Source organism: Ctenopharyngodon idella, chromosome 22, assembly GCF_019924925.1.
Source record: "Ctenopharyngodon idella isolate HZGC_01 chromosome 22, HZGC01, whole genome shotgun sequence".
In the NCBI taxonomy this organism is placed as follows: Eukaryota; Metazoa; Chordata; class Actinopteri; order Cypriniformes; family Xenocyprididae; genus Ctenopharyngodon; species Ctenopharyngodon idella.
The window spans coordinates 20,716,639-20,731,886 of NC_067241.1; the positions used below are offsets into that span (position 1 = coordinate 20,716,639).

The following is a 15,248-nucleotide window of genomic DNA, read 5'->3' on the forward strand; positions in this document are numbered from 1 at the left end:
TATTTCAGATTCCTAGTGTCCTGTACATTTGAAGCCAAATTATTGTACAAATTTATGAACTAAGTCCTCTCGTCCAATCCGCTGTGACAAAATCTCATTTATATGCAAGTGTCAGGAATTTGAACCAATAAGGTATCAGAGGGCGTGGCCGATTCCTCAGCCGGTCTAATAGCTCTGTCTGTTTTTAGCTTACTCACAGTAGAATGGCGGCCGCTGCTTGCGGTCCTCGCGTCTGTCCGAGAACTAATTCAGCTAAACCACACAAAGAACACCTGCGGAAAAGCCGGGATTCCCGTCGCAGACAAGCAGCACTATTGTTTCTCACCAATATATCTTTGGACGGACGACCGGTTTACAATCTAAGCAATGGAATCGGTGGCCCTAGGGAAGCCGAGAGCCGGTGTGTGGATGTCGGTACGTCGGCGGTGACGGGTCCCCCTTTGTCGACAACCAGCAGCTATGGAACCTTCACCCAAGTGTCATCCTCCATCAGTGGAGGGGCAGCGACCCCTGTACCGAGGACTAACACTTACCCTGCTCCTCTGAGCCCTCCTCCATTATTTAACCAAGGGAGCAGCGACGTTTTCACGGAGGATGGACGAGCAGATCCTTTGTCAGTCCAGGGACCCCCTCTTTCACCGACCTCTGGACCACTGAATGTGGTTTTAGGATCAAGTAAACCACCCAGTCAATTCCCGGGCTCCAACCCTGTGCCTGAATCCCGTCAAAGGTGAGTTTTGTTTGGCAACGCAGGTTGGCAAACAATGATACACGTTATTGACATTTTTTTTCTCTAGCTGGGTTTGTATTCAAAAATTACATCATTTATAACAACTGTGGAGTAAATGTGTGATGTAACCCTTTTCTATAGGTGTCATCTGTCCTAAACAATTCTGAATAGGCTATATATGTTTATGAAAGATATGTTTATTTACAAATTTTAGTACGCTTTTGATTTCATACCATAAGGATGGACAGTCAACTGCGTCTGGCCTGTTGTTTACTGGTGTTTACATTTGTTTATGACTTTTGAAGCAGTATTGTAAACAGTGTATATTACAGTACGAGCAAATCAAAACAAAAACAGATCTATAAGTTGAAGTACTGACTTCCGCCTTACTGTTTAACTTTCATTTTCATCTTTGATGTCTTGTTTTCTAGGCATTAGTTTGACAGGAAATATTTCTGCGACATTTTTGAGATCTGGTAAAATGAACGGGTCGGGTTGGGAATCGTAAGGATTTCTGGTTCCGAGTCCTTAACGGTTCCGGTTCTTTTAGTACTTTAAAGAAATACAAATTCAACTTTAGTGAGGCTATCGAAATGTTGGTCCTAACTTTATATTAAATAAAAATACTTACCAATACTTATAAATATAAATGACCAATTATTACAAAATAATAATAATAATAAAAAAAATGTCTATCTCTAACGTTAACTACATTTTGAAAATAAACTAACGTTATTCTGATTTGCATTTCGATATAACATCAATTCTTGGTTAATTTCGAGTTGGACATGAAGAAAGTAATAACTTGCAGTTCAGAAAGTGAGTCAAATTAATTCAATTACTGCTCTGACTGATTAACTGATAAGTTTTCAGCTCAAATGAGTGATTTGTTCGGTAATCAGACTATTCTGCATTGCGCATTTTTGACTCACTAAAAAGACTCACTAACTTATTCTTCCGGACTATTTAAGTTGCACTGTATATTTTTGATTCACAATAGAAACCGACTTATGTAAGAGTCATTTGTTCGCTAATCGAGCTGCTGTTATTTACTAAAAAGGACTCGCTCATAAGACACATTCGTTCGAGAATCAGACTACTCAGGTCGTTTTGTGATTCACTAAAAGAATCGGCTCATAAGAATCATTCATTTATAATCCGGTTTACTCTGGACAAAGTTAAAAGACCTAAATAAAGATGTTACTGTGATAAAGCGTGTGTTGTCTGCCTGATTGAACACAGTTATTAATTAAGAGTAACAAATGTTTGACGGTTATATTCTGTGTAGTGAGTGAGTTGTTTGTCCTGTTTGACTTTGCATTTGACTTTAAAAGTGAAGTCCTCTGTAACTGTGATAACAGAGACACTGATTAGGGAAGACCCATAGGAAGGGCTTATATGGTGATAAGATTTCACTGCTGTCAGTTGATAACTGAGAGCAGTTTTAATAAGGAGACTGCTAAGTCAGTCAAAGAAGTATAGCCTAAAGGACATCAACCAGTCAAAACAAGCTTTATCTGCCGGTAGGTAGGTGATGTTGCTCATGTGAACCAAGCCTCATGATCTCACTGCAGTACAAATGCTCATCATTTCCTGTTTGTCTTCTTTGTTGCTTGCCTTCATCTCCTGTTCTGTTCCCCTCACCCTCTCATCCCTTTATGTAAGGTCTGCTGATAGACTGATGCTGGATGGGCGACCTTTAAGCCTTAATTTATAGCCAAGGGCAATAAGATTAAGCCTTCAATTTGATCCATCACAATTTGTCTCTAAACTTATACAAATTAAAGTCGCATGTATTTATCTCTACATTTTGTTACATTCTTTTTTCAGGACTCGTAACCTTTCTGGGTCTCCAGGGACAAAGGTTTCCAAGAAGGTGCACTTCATCAAGAATATGAGACCGTATGATACTCGAGGGAGCAGGTGAGTTTGACATGGTTTGAGAAATATTTTCCCCTTGAGAAGGACCTGTATTTGTTTTTTTTTTTTGTTTTTCCAATATTAAGTCTGTAATACATGATCCGTTTAGGGTGAACATGATTTCACCAAGTACAACATGTTCCTGGATCAACAACTCTGTTGATCCTGAAACAACATTCCAATCAACCAATCCGATTATTTACAGTTTATGTCAAGTTTAGGCTTTCCAGGATTAGGTGCTTCTACATTAGTGTTTTTCACTAATCATTTCCCATTTGATTTCAGGGATAAGTTATGGGTAGAGTTAGGTTTAAGGGGAGGGATAGGGTTAGGACAAAATTTTCAGACAGTATTTTATTTAATTTCTAATAATTTTCTATAATTTTGCTGAACTTCAGCTTCTTAAATAAAAAAAAATGCATTAAACCAAATTAAGTTACTCATTTTTCTAAATAATACTTAATTAATTTTTATTTTATTATTTTTAATTTTCAAAAATTATTTAAAACAATAATTGGTCCTGGTCCTTTATCAGCACTTTCTTATCAACAGTTAGGATAGAGTTCCCATGATTCAAGTCATATAGGGTGAATATAAAAAATGGATGTTGGTTATGTGGATGCTGGACTGTTTCCTCAGGAAGTAAAGTTCTTTGTTATATAACTGCAGTGCGCTCTCATGCTAAATGAAACAGTGCAGACTCTGCGATTCCTTTGCTAACTTAATAACTGGCATAAGTACTCACTGGGATAACTCACTTAGGTTCTTAGACAGAAGAAATGGGGGATAGATGTGTCTGCCTACACAGGGAAGAACCGGGCTGAATTAAATCAATCTTGAATGGAACCTTATAGATCACTGGCATCTTCTGAAAGTAGAACTGCACCTTGGCAAGAGCCATTAAAATGTAATGAAACTCCGTTACGTAAGATAAATGCTTCCAAAAGTGCTCTTTTTTTTTTTTTTTGCTCCCTCTAAATTATTTCTCCCTCTAACTTATTTACTTATATATGTGCCATAAACCCAACGGACTTTTGTATCCTGCGTCAGTAAAGTGTTATTTTCTTTTTTTCTTATTGCACCATAACATAACATGACTTATGTATGACCTTATTTGGTGGTTAATTCTACACAGGTTATCGTTAAAGGGAGAGTCCATCCAAAAATGAAAATTCTGTCATCATTTACTCACCCTCAAGTTGTTCCAAACCTGTATGAATTTCTTTCTTCTGCTGAACACAAAATAAGCTATTTTGAAAAATGTTGGTAACCAAAGAGTTGATGGGCCCTTTTGACTTCCATAGTATTTTTCATTTTTTCCCCCCCATACTATGGAAGTCAATGGGGTCCATCAAGTCTTTGGTTACCCATATTCTTCAAAATATCTTCTTTTGTGAAGAAAGAAGTCATACAGGTTTGGAGCCTTTTGAGAGTGAGTAAATGATGACAGAATTTTCATTTTTGGGTGAACTATCCCTTTAGTTTTTGCTTTTCTTTTTCCTTTCCTAAAAAGTTTTTAGGAAAGAAAAAACGAAAGCAACTAGAGTTGTCAAAAGTACCGACTTCGGTACCAAGTCGGTACTGAAATTTTAAAAATGTGACGCTTTGAGCGCTGTTGAGCGGATTCGTAAACACCTCTGACTGGCCATTGTGTTCACGGCTCATCGGATATGTCTGTGATTGGCTACAATGATCAACACACGGAAGTGTTTGAATTGAATTTGAAAGCGGGAGCATTTGTAAGCAGGTGTATATCAATGATCAACGCTGTAAAAACGTTGTAAATAGTCATCAATGACGCTCTTTACCGAGTGTTTACACAGATACACATGGGAGCGTTTGAAAGCAGGCATCTATCGCGGACCTGTCCACTGATATACACCTGCTTACAAATGCTCCCGCTTTCAAATTCAATTCAAACACTTCCGTGTTGATCATTGTAGCCAATCACAGACATATCCGATGAGTGTGTGAACACAATGGCCAGTCAGAGGTGTTTACGAATCCGCTCAAAGCATCACATTTTTAAAATGCCAGTACCGACTAGGTACCGAAGTCGGTACTTTTAACAAAGCTCTAGCAAGAACAATCATCGTACAAAAACAAAGCAGTGCAAAAAGATTTGACAGCCTTTCAAAAAGAAGGAAAGAAAAGAAATAGGAAAGGAGTGTTATTTTCTGATATTATCTTGTATATTAAGCAGAACACAGTTTTACCCCCTGGCTTAATGTCGCATTACATCAACAACCATGAAATCACACCTTCACCCATGTGCACATTCACCCCCAGCCTCATGACATCAGCAGTAATGGCCCTTCGACCTCATTGAGCATAACTCATGTCACAAGCTGCTGACCTGTTAATTGTGATGCCATTCAGCCTCCTGGGAAATGTGACAGGGTTTGTTTTAATCAGATTTGGTCATGCTGACCAATCTACTATGACACGGAAAGCTACATGCTGCTTATAAATTGACAATTTAAAGATTTGTGGTTGAATAATGGATTGACCTTTTTGGCTTATTTTGTCATTCCACTGCCATAAGATCTCCCATTTGCTTTGTGCTGCATGCTGTTGTGACCCATATGCACTTGTTGTTAGGGCGAAACATGGCTGGTGTACTGTGATGGTTTGTTGATTAGGTGACTGATGTTGTCTGTTCTGTGTGCACTTGCCATCTGTGTCCTGCAGGGTTGTGCTGATCTGTGCCAAGAGATCCCTGTGTGCTGCTTTCTCTGTATTGCCGTATGGAGAGAGTTATCACATCAGGTACAGAGCCACCACAGTCAGCCAAACAGCTCATTTCATATCATGCAAATCCATGAGGGATGGACAAATCAACTGTTCTTTTCTTTAAGTAGAGCCTGGACTATGAAATATGTTCCAAAGACTAAATGATTCATTCAAAGAAAATATTTTGGGGGATTTTCACAAAGCTGGATGATGAGCGTGTAAATTGCACTGATGTTTTCAAATTATTTTAATGTACACTACCGTTCAAAAATTGGGGGTCAGTATGAATTTTTATTTATTTTCTTTTTTCTTTTTATGAAATGAATTCTTTTATTCAGAAGAGGTGCATTAAAGGGTTAGTTCACCCAAAAATGAAAATTCTCTCATTAATTTCTCATCTTTGTGAGATGTCGTTCCAAACCCGTAAGACCTTCGTTCATCTTCAGAACACAAATTAAGATATTTTTGATCAAATCCGAGAGCTCTCTGACTCCTCCATAGACAGCAATTTAACCACCACTTTCAAGGTCCAGAAGGTACTAAAGACATGGATAAAATAGTCCACGTGACTGCAGTGGTTCAACTTTAATTTTATGAAGCGACGAGAATACTTTTTGTGTGCAAAAATAATGACTTTTTTCAACAATATCTTCTCTTCTGTGTCATTCTCCTATGCTGTTTACGTTCAGCGCTTCCAGGTTCTACGTCAGAATGCCGACTCGTTATTGGCCGGCTCCTGCGTCAGCAGAAGAGAAGATATTGTTGAATATAGTCGTTATTTTTGCTTGTTTTTGCACACAAAAAGTATTCTCGTCGCTTCATAATATTACGTTTGAACCACTGTAGTCACATGAACTGTTTTATCGATGTCTTTAGTACCTTTCTGGACCTTGAAAGTGGTGGTTAAATTGCTGGACGAGTCAGAAAGCTCTCAGATTTCATTAAAAATATCTTAATTTGTGTTCCGAAGATGAATGAAGGACTTACGGGTTTGGAACAGATACTGTCATAATTAATGACAGAATTTTCATTTCTGGGTGAACTAACCCTTTAAATTAATCAAACATGATTTTTAGAAATGATTGGATTTTGCATTTGGAAGTCCAGAGTTCAGTGATTTGTCCACCTGTCATACACTGGCCAATCACATCATTCATATAAATATGATTTTTGTTTTCATTTTGTCATTGTGCCTTTACTTCTTAAAAACACAAATATGTATCATTCTAAGCTTTAATATAATGAAACTGTAGTAACTTGTAAATGAATTATTTGCAAACAAACAGTCTACTGCAGCCTGATGCTGGTGTATAAACAGGCTCTGCTCGTGTCTCGTATCAGACAACACCAATAAGACAGAGGAGTCTTTATCTCAATATCTGAATGAAAGATTGTTTCAGTGCAGAGAAAAGTTATTAAATTCTGACTGTTAATAATTTATCTACCCTTTGCAGTGACACTAAACTAGACGCACAGAGACAGAGACACTCTTCTGGTGGTGGAGTTGAAATGGTCCCTGGATTAGAGGGAGTGGAGGTGGACTTTGGAAAGGTAAGATGGGATAAATTCCTCTAAGGAGATTGAGCAAAAGGCATGATTATGTGTCTTAGAAACCTCCTTGGTTGTTTATTTGGTGGTGTATTACTATCTGTTTTAAAGCGGGATTGTGCAAGGTGCAGTGCAAGGTCAGTGGGTGTGTGTTTTGTTGCAATGTATATGTTTGCGTTTACACTGATAGCCCTGGAATTTTGTGTGCATTGCAGACAGTATCATATGCCCGTTTTCTGCTCCCAACTAATGCCTTGGTCAGGCAGAAGAGCAGTTGCCCTCCTGACATCAGTACAGCTCAGACGCCAATGTCTCGAAACCGTATCAACGGGCAGAAAAACTTCACCCCTTCTCGAATCAACAGCACAGTTATACAAGATACTGGTATGTTACATGTGCAGATACATTATGTGCTCATTAAAGCATTTTTATGTTTATTTATTGGGGACTTTTATCCAAAGTTTTGATAATCGATTAACCTAATCATTATTAGAACGATTAATCGACTAGTCTCCGATTATTTCACAGATTAATCAGTAGTCTTTGATCGATTATTCAGCTTTAGCAATTAGTTTAAATATTGAGTTATATCTATTCTAACTAATAAATAAAACAAGGAAATCACCTCAGCTTTTGAAAATGTCTTTTTAATGAACTTCAAGCCAACTGAATAGACCAATCTCCCTCAGGTTTTCCACCCTCTTCAGAAGTCATCAGTAGTCCAACTGCTACAATGACTGGTACTGTGTTTTTATTAGGGCTGGACGTTGACATTTTTCACGATTTGATTTCTATTCATAAGCTTGTGATTCGAATCGGATATAGATTCAACTCTATTCAATTTCTATTTTCATGAGAATATGGATCTGTGGCGTAAGAACAGCCCTGCATATGACACTTTTTTGTTTTTTGTAGTTGTGTTAAACTTTCCAAACAAAGTTGAACACACTAATAGTTCGGCTTTGTTTGCACTCTGAAGCACCATGTCTTCTTCTATTAGATTGCATCTGGGAGCAGATTTCGTTACAGCGCCCCACTGTTAAAACCGTGTTATTGCAGTCCTTTAAAATAGGTCATATGAGATCAAAACTATTCGACTATATGTTTTTTGTATTGTCGACGTTGTCACCTTAACGTTTCAGCCCAATTATCAGTGTTGAAACAATTTGTGAAATCTGTGATCGATGTTTTTTTTTTTTTTTTTTTTTTTTTTTTTTTTAGAATTCTTTGAGGTATAGAAAGTTCAAAAGCATTTATTTTAAATAAAAATCTTTTGAAACATTATAATTATCTTTACTGTCACTTTTGATGAATTTAATAAAAGTATTAAATTCTTTCAAAAAAATCCATACATGTGTACATACATGTTTAATGTTTTAACTCTTGCTAGGTGAGGAGCTGTCAGACTATGACCCCAACTTACTCAGTGACCCCCAGTGGCCATGTGGGAAGCACAAACGAGTGTTAATTTTCGCATCTTATGTGGTAAGATCCCAACACAGAGTCAATAATCTCTTGTAGCATGTTACCAATGAAAAGGCTTTGAAAGGACATCTGCATTTCACTACAGCATGATAGTTATTCATAATCTTTGAACCCAGCTTATGACCTATATCAGATCATATCAGCATGTCATAAGATAACCCTAAGGGCTCAGTATGGTCTAACCATAGCTAAAGACACGAAGCATGATATCTTATGTATCACAGCTGGCTAGGCTTTAGCTGTAAAAGTTCAATGCTTGCATCCATGATTGTGTTTAGTAGCCATAAAAAGCCATACATTCTTCTTACACTGATAATAAGAGTCACCTTGTCCCCTCCAGACAACGGTTATTGAATATGTGAAACCGTCTGACTTGAAGAAAGACATGAACGAGACGTTCAAGGAGAAGTTTCCTCATATAAAGCTGACGCTCAGCAAAATCAGAAGGTAAAATCATTTTTATGTAAAATAAATGGTTGGGGGCCTCAGTTGTTTTGCACATAACACTATCGCAACATTATGTACATTTAAAGGGATAGTTCACCCAAAAATGAAAATTCTGTCATCATTTACTCACTCTCAAGTTGTTCTAAACCTGTATAAATTTCTTAGTTCTGCTGAACATAAAGGAAGATATTTGGAAGAATGTTTGTAACCAAACAGATCTCGCCCCCATTGACTACCATAGTAGGAAAAATATATATACTATGGTAGTCAATGGGGAGCGAGATCTGCTTGGGTTACAAACATATCTTCCTTTGTGTCTTCCAAAGAAATGTATACAGTTTAGAACAGCTTGAGGGGGAGTAAATCATGACAGAATTTTCATTTTTGGGTGAACTATCCCTTTAAGGCCGAATGAAATAAAGTAGCTTGAAATGCGATTTTATATTTTAGCTGTTTTTATGGGCATGTTGTAAATCGGTTCTAATGAAGTTTACTTTGCACCACAGTTTGAAAAGGGAGATGCGCTCTGTGAGTGAGGAGTGTGGCCTACAGCCGGTTACCATAGCGATGGCCTATGTTTACTTTGAGAAGCTGGTTCTGCAAGGGAGGTTAAACAAGCACAACCGAAAGCTGGTGTCTGCCGCCTGCGTTTTACTAGCTGCCAAGATTAGCAGCGACCTCAAGAAACAAGAGGTCAAGCAACTGATTGATGTAAGTGTCTTACTGATTTGGATCTTATTATCTTTTATTATGATTTATGTTGTAACTTTTTCTCTCTCTCTCTGAATAGAGGTTGGAGGAGCGTTTCCGAATAAATCGCAAAGAGTTGATTTCCCTGGAGTTCACGGTTCTGGTTACCTTGGAGATGGCACTCTACCTCTCAGACAGCAAGGTCATGCCTCACTATCGCAGGCTAGTGCAGCAGGGCTGAAATGGAGAGGGCCCTTAAAGAGATAGTCCACCCCAAAATGAAAATTCTGTCTTCATTTACTCACCCTGATGTCGCTCCAAACCTGTATGACTGTATATATATTTTCCATTGTATGGATAAACACTGAAACATTCTCAAAATACTTTCTACTGTGGAAAAGAAACCGGTTTGGATCAACATGAGGGTGAGAAAATGATGACAGAATTTTCATTTTGGGGTGAACTACTCTTTTAACAGCTGTCTGTAGATTGGAGAGATGGCATTCTTATCTTATGGCAGTTATGGAAGGTTATTTGTATTATTTATTGATTAAACGGATCAGTGGAATTTCTCTAAGCTATGTCCAGTGGTTTCGACACTCCCATCTTCACTCGTTTACTTCACGAATCTGATTTTATAAATCATACATGTGTAGAGAAAGGCTTACTTGAAGTACTGATTTACATCTTTTTTTTTTTTTTTTTGCATGTATTTTTATTTTTTAATACCACAATCGCTGATCAATCATCATTTATTAAAGCTTTTTCTTAATGCATCACTTTATTTATGCAATATTTTATTTTTGAATGACTTTAATTTTATTAGAATTCATAATTTATGAATACTGACTATATTTTTGATGACGCTTCACATATTTTTTATTTTTATTTTTGATGCGTTTTAGGGTATGTGTGGCATTCCGATGCGTATCCAGCCTGGCACTCTATGTTAGAGATGACATTTAACGGGCACATTAATTGTGCTTTTCTCTCTATCTATCTTTTTTTTTTTTCTTGTCATCAAACATTTACCAACTAGACATTGGTTTAACAGTGATACAGTGTTCTTTAAGGAGACACACCGCAATGAATTTTAGGTAGCGTTGAATGTAAAAAGTCTTTTGAATATGTGAGTGCCATTTTAAACAGAAACTGAACCATTTACCAGTTGTTTTTCAGTGTCTTAACATGATTTTCTCAGTTTTAATGCACAGCTGTGACAGTTACAGTGATTAAATGCTTAATTTTTGGCAATATACGGTGTCCTAATGATCTTATGTGCAACGTTGATTGAGTATGTTTCACGGTACAGTAGGTTTTTACAAATAACTCCACACCTGTATATTCAACTGTTGTGTATTTGGTCACAGAGGAAACCGCGCCTCTTTGACCGAGTGAGTCTGTTTTGTGTTGTGCAATGTTGAATACTACCTAACCTTGGTGAATCTTCTTGGTTAGTGTTCATACAATATTGTCTTATCATTATTTCTCTGATGTAAATGAATCATTTGGAAATGTTTATACACCATATAGAAATGGCCCATGTTTACTTTCAGAACCTGGACAGTATCACAGTGTGCAGCATTACCAGAAATACACAACTTTGTTTTTGACTGAGAAGCAGAAGCACATATCCACCATCTAGTGGTGGCCTTTTTAACGTGATGGTTCTGTATGGTGCATTTGCTCCTTTCCCTCAGGAATCCGGACTGGTCAAAATTCACATTGCTAAGGCAAATGATCAACTGTGAGCGGGGAATTGAATTGGAGAGAATTATAGGTAATCATACGTCACTATTAGTCTTCACTGAGCGTTGAAGAATGAAGTGCCTTTTCTATTACATTTGTCAGTACGGTTCTGTTGCCATAATTTTTTCCACACTTCCCGTCTCTTAATCTTTTTAATACCGAGTCATCACACACCTTGACATGTGAATGTGACTGTAGATCCGGTTGGAAAACCGTGTGACGTGTTGATTGAAATCTCCCTGTATGTGAATGCATTCACTCCTGTGATACTGTCGTAGAAGCTTTTTGAGGAGGTAGAACAGTACAAACACTGTGAGGGGAATCCTGTGACATTCTGCATGAGAATACTGTTTTTTGTGAGCGTGTCTATGAAAAAAAGATGTATTTTTCAAAATTGTCTATTTTAGCAGTATGTCATAGAGTGATGTGAGGCTGGTTTGCACTGCCAGATTAAAAGACAACAAGGTTGAACCAAAAACCATTGGATGTTTTTGTTTATTGGGCGGTGTGAGCCAGCCTTTAGTTTGGACTGAACTGGGTCCACAGGGTCCTGTCTGTTGTGATGTTTAGATGCTGTGTTTTTGTCATTTTTTTCTATTTGCATTTATAAAGATGTTTTTAAATTGTTTCATTTGTCTGTGAAGTTTGTTCTCACTGTTTATACATGTCAAATTATCTGCAAGTCTCTTTACTTGGAAAAGGTTTTTTTAGAACAGATGAAAAGATATCCTGTTTAAAAAAAGAAATGTCTGTTGTTCAGACATGCAGGTAGTTCACCCAGTGCCAGTAGTTAAGCAAGAAGTAGCTATGTGAGACTGCTCAAACAAACATAATGAAGGGTACAAATTCAACCTATTTTGTAAATTCATCTTATTGTGAATGATTCATCTAAAGCCCGTCCCTCTGCAATCAACTCCAAGCTCCCATTCATTTCTAAGTGCAATGGCCACATTTCACAATCCAGTCAACAACTGGTGGATACAGAATCAAGTACCATCTCTACATTTTTTTTTTTTTTTTTTTGATAGTCCATTACACTCAGAAATACGTCACAATGTGGAAGAAAATGTCTTTTGCTAACTTCAGCTGTTCTATCATTTTAGGCATTATCTGTTCTTATTGGAAGTCTCAGTTTATTATTACACAATTTATGTAAATCTAACCAAAAACAATTGTCTATTAGAGTTCATCCAGTTTTGCCCTTGTAAGGCCATTTGTATAAACTACCGACTTAATAGAAGGATGTCTGGGAGAGAGGAATGTGTATGTACATGAAAGTATAAACAAGTGTGTTTAGAAAAGGTTTTAGCTGGAATGAACCAGATCAGTTTGTGTATATTTTAAAGATAACGACCTCCATTATTAGCCACCTCTACGGCTTCTGTTAGTAATCCAAACTAATTCATCAGAAGTCCCAACTGCCCCAATGCCAGCGCACTGCTAAACTGTTCATATACATAGACCACAAAAAGTGCTGAGGAATATGAGATTTATATTTAAATAAATGTCCAAAAGCAGATATGGTAACAAACTTGTTCTTCAACCCCTTAAGTCCTACCCCCCGTGAAAAAATTCATAATCAAATTGCTAAGCAACCACTGACAGAAATAACAGACAGTAGGTATCATTTTAAAGCGTAGAAACTCAGCTTTTTAATGCATCCAACCATTTTGTTCAACTCTTAAGGAGTGCTGAGTTATCACTCTAAAACAGAGTGTACCGCCTGCGGGCACCACCTAGCTACAAAGAAATTAATAATCATATTTTTCAAAACTGCTGCCTTGATCATCACAAAATAGGTGTCATTTGAAAACTTAGAGTCTGAACTTTACAATGTATGTAGCCACTTTCAGTAACTCCTAAGTACTGCTGAGTTATTTGCTAAAAATGCATTTTTTTTTTTTTTTTTTAAATCATAATTTATGAAATATTTTTTGTACTATGTACTCCAATGTGTCAAAAGCATCATACAGCTCAGATAATCATGTGTTATATGTCATTTAAAAGGTCTCACGGAGTAGAATACAACAAGCATAATTGTTTCGGGCGTTGACTAAATTTGAGTGAGTTTTTGTACGTGAAGCCCCGCAAGACCAATATCTAAATAATAAACCAATGCAGCATTTATGTTACGTTTTGGCTCGTAGCTTTATGAAACATGCTCCAATTGTGGAAAATTAGACATTATTATTTACAGCAGATTCTCACGATTAAGCATAATCCAATAAGCCCATCATGAGATATTGATCATGCAATTAGGACACATAAAACCCCACAGGCGCACAGATGCTAACTAAAACTAAAATGTAGATTTCACGTGGCATTTTAGCTTATAACTTCATGAAACATGCATAGATTGGCACATCATTACATACAGTGGATTACTTACCGATTGAAATGAGTCCAAGATCAACATAATCCCATGCATCGATCACGAGTTACTCCACGTGAAAGAACGAATTTAAAGAATGCCCATCAGGGGGCGCCAGTGGATAAACAAATAGGCTACCTTGGTTCCAAATGCTGTAACTTTTGATTTCTTTATGCTCACCACAAAATTTGATCCAGATACAGCTCAGGGGAACATCACCAAAAAAAGAATGATCCCTTGTTTCCTTTATGAGATATTCTATTTTAAATTAGAAAGATATGTAAATTTTCCCTTTTTTCCACTTTTTTTTTCTGTTAATTTGCAGTTTCTCAGCATGAGAATGTCCAAATTTAAAAAGTTTCCTTTCAAACGATACCAATCTTTTGACTCTCCTTGCTACAGTTTTGGAGTTACGAGTCTTTACTTTTTTTGTATGACATTCAGGAAAAAAACCCCTCTGAAAATACCCTTAGGGTAGTTTACTAAGCAAACACTATTAGTGATATATATATATATATATATATATATATATATATATACATAGGCCTATCGAAACCTCAGAAATCCAAAATAGTTGGGGAAAAATCTTTTTCAGATGAAATCAGTGACTAAATTGGTGATGTTCAATATTTTGTGTGCACAACATGGATAAACGTCAGCAGTGTGTACGCACTTCAACATGACCAAAATCTGAATTACTGACAGGCGAATCATTGCTGAAAAACTTAACTCTGAATGGTTTAATTTATCACCTGAAAACATGGCACCCTGAAAAGGATAACGAGTTTAATTAGCCTACACAATTAACCAAATTTAATTAATGAAACTTTATTTTTGTTTTTGGGCTTAAAGCTGTACGATTTTGAAGTTGGGGGAGAAAATGAGATGGCGTTTTTCACCCTACCGCGGTACTTCCGCCTACGTCATGCGTGACCTTTCCAACGTGATTACGTAATGTGTGGTGCATTGCAGAGCAGTGCAAGACGAGCATTTGTGGTTAAAAATTATATATATATATATTTTTTTTTTTTTAATTGACAGATCATTTCGCTAGATAAGACCCTCGTTCCTCGGCTGGGGTTGTGTAGAGCACTTTGAAGCTGCACTGAAACGGGAATTTGGACTTTCAACCTGTTGGCTTCCATTGAAGGGGCGGTGCTTGTGTTTGATTTGTGGAGATTTCTTTGTCCTTTGTTGTAATTGGTATTTGCACGTCAATATATGCCGAGTTTGTAACTGACAGACTGGAGTGATAAATGTAACGTTTTAGAGGTGTGAGATTACATTCAGGCCTGTATTGAGGGCATCGATTCAACATGTGCCACAGTTAAAACATTTTAGAACAAATTACTTGCACTTTGCTGGGCAAATACATTACCTGCAGCACTGTCCAAGGCATTTTCTTGCTTGTTCTGTCTTGAACAATTCATTAAATGTTTATATCAGGAGTGTTGAGGATCATTGTCCTCTTAGCTTTCAAGTCTGGTTCTTTTCATTGTATTTATGAATAGTGTACTGGGAAGAAGTCCATATCAGTTATTATTGGATTGTTTGTCTTCTTCTGAACTATTATAT

The 15,248-nt window shown here is 37.0% G+C and overlaps 1 protein-coding gene across 3 annotated transcripts; it reads left to right on the forward strand.

The window, feature by feature from the left end:
* The first annotated feature begins 144 nt into the window (after positions 1–144).
* cables2a (Cdk5 and Abl enzyme substrate 2a) lies at positions 145–11,929 on the forward strand. 3 transcript variants are annotated; one of them, XM_051880216.1, is made up of 10 exons: positions 146–730; positions 2,561–2,653; positions 5,342–5,419; positions 6,838–6,934; positions 7,147–7,315; positions 7,621–7,671; positions 8,322–8,416; positions 8,757–8,863; positions 9,370–9,574; positions 9,654–11,929. In XM_051880216.1, the coding sequence occupies exons 1-10, from the start codon at positions 204–206 to the stop codon at positions 9,792–9,794; spliced, it is 1,563 nt and encodes a 520-aa protein (XP_051736176.1). In that variant the 5' UTR covers positions 146–203; the 3' UTR covers positions 9,795–11,929. The 3 variants fall into 3 exon arrangements, with proteins under 3 accessions (XP_051736179.1, XP_051736176.1, XP_051736178.1); XM_051880219.1 differs by lacking the exon at positions 5,342–5,419 and having other exon boundaries at positions 145–730; XM_051880218.1 differs by lacking the exon at positions 7,621–7,671 and having other exon boundaries at positions 147–730.
* The last annotated feature ends 3,319 nt before the right edge of the window (positions 11,930–15,248 follow it).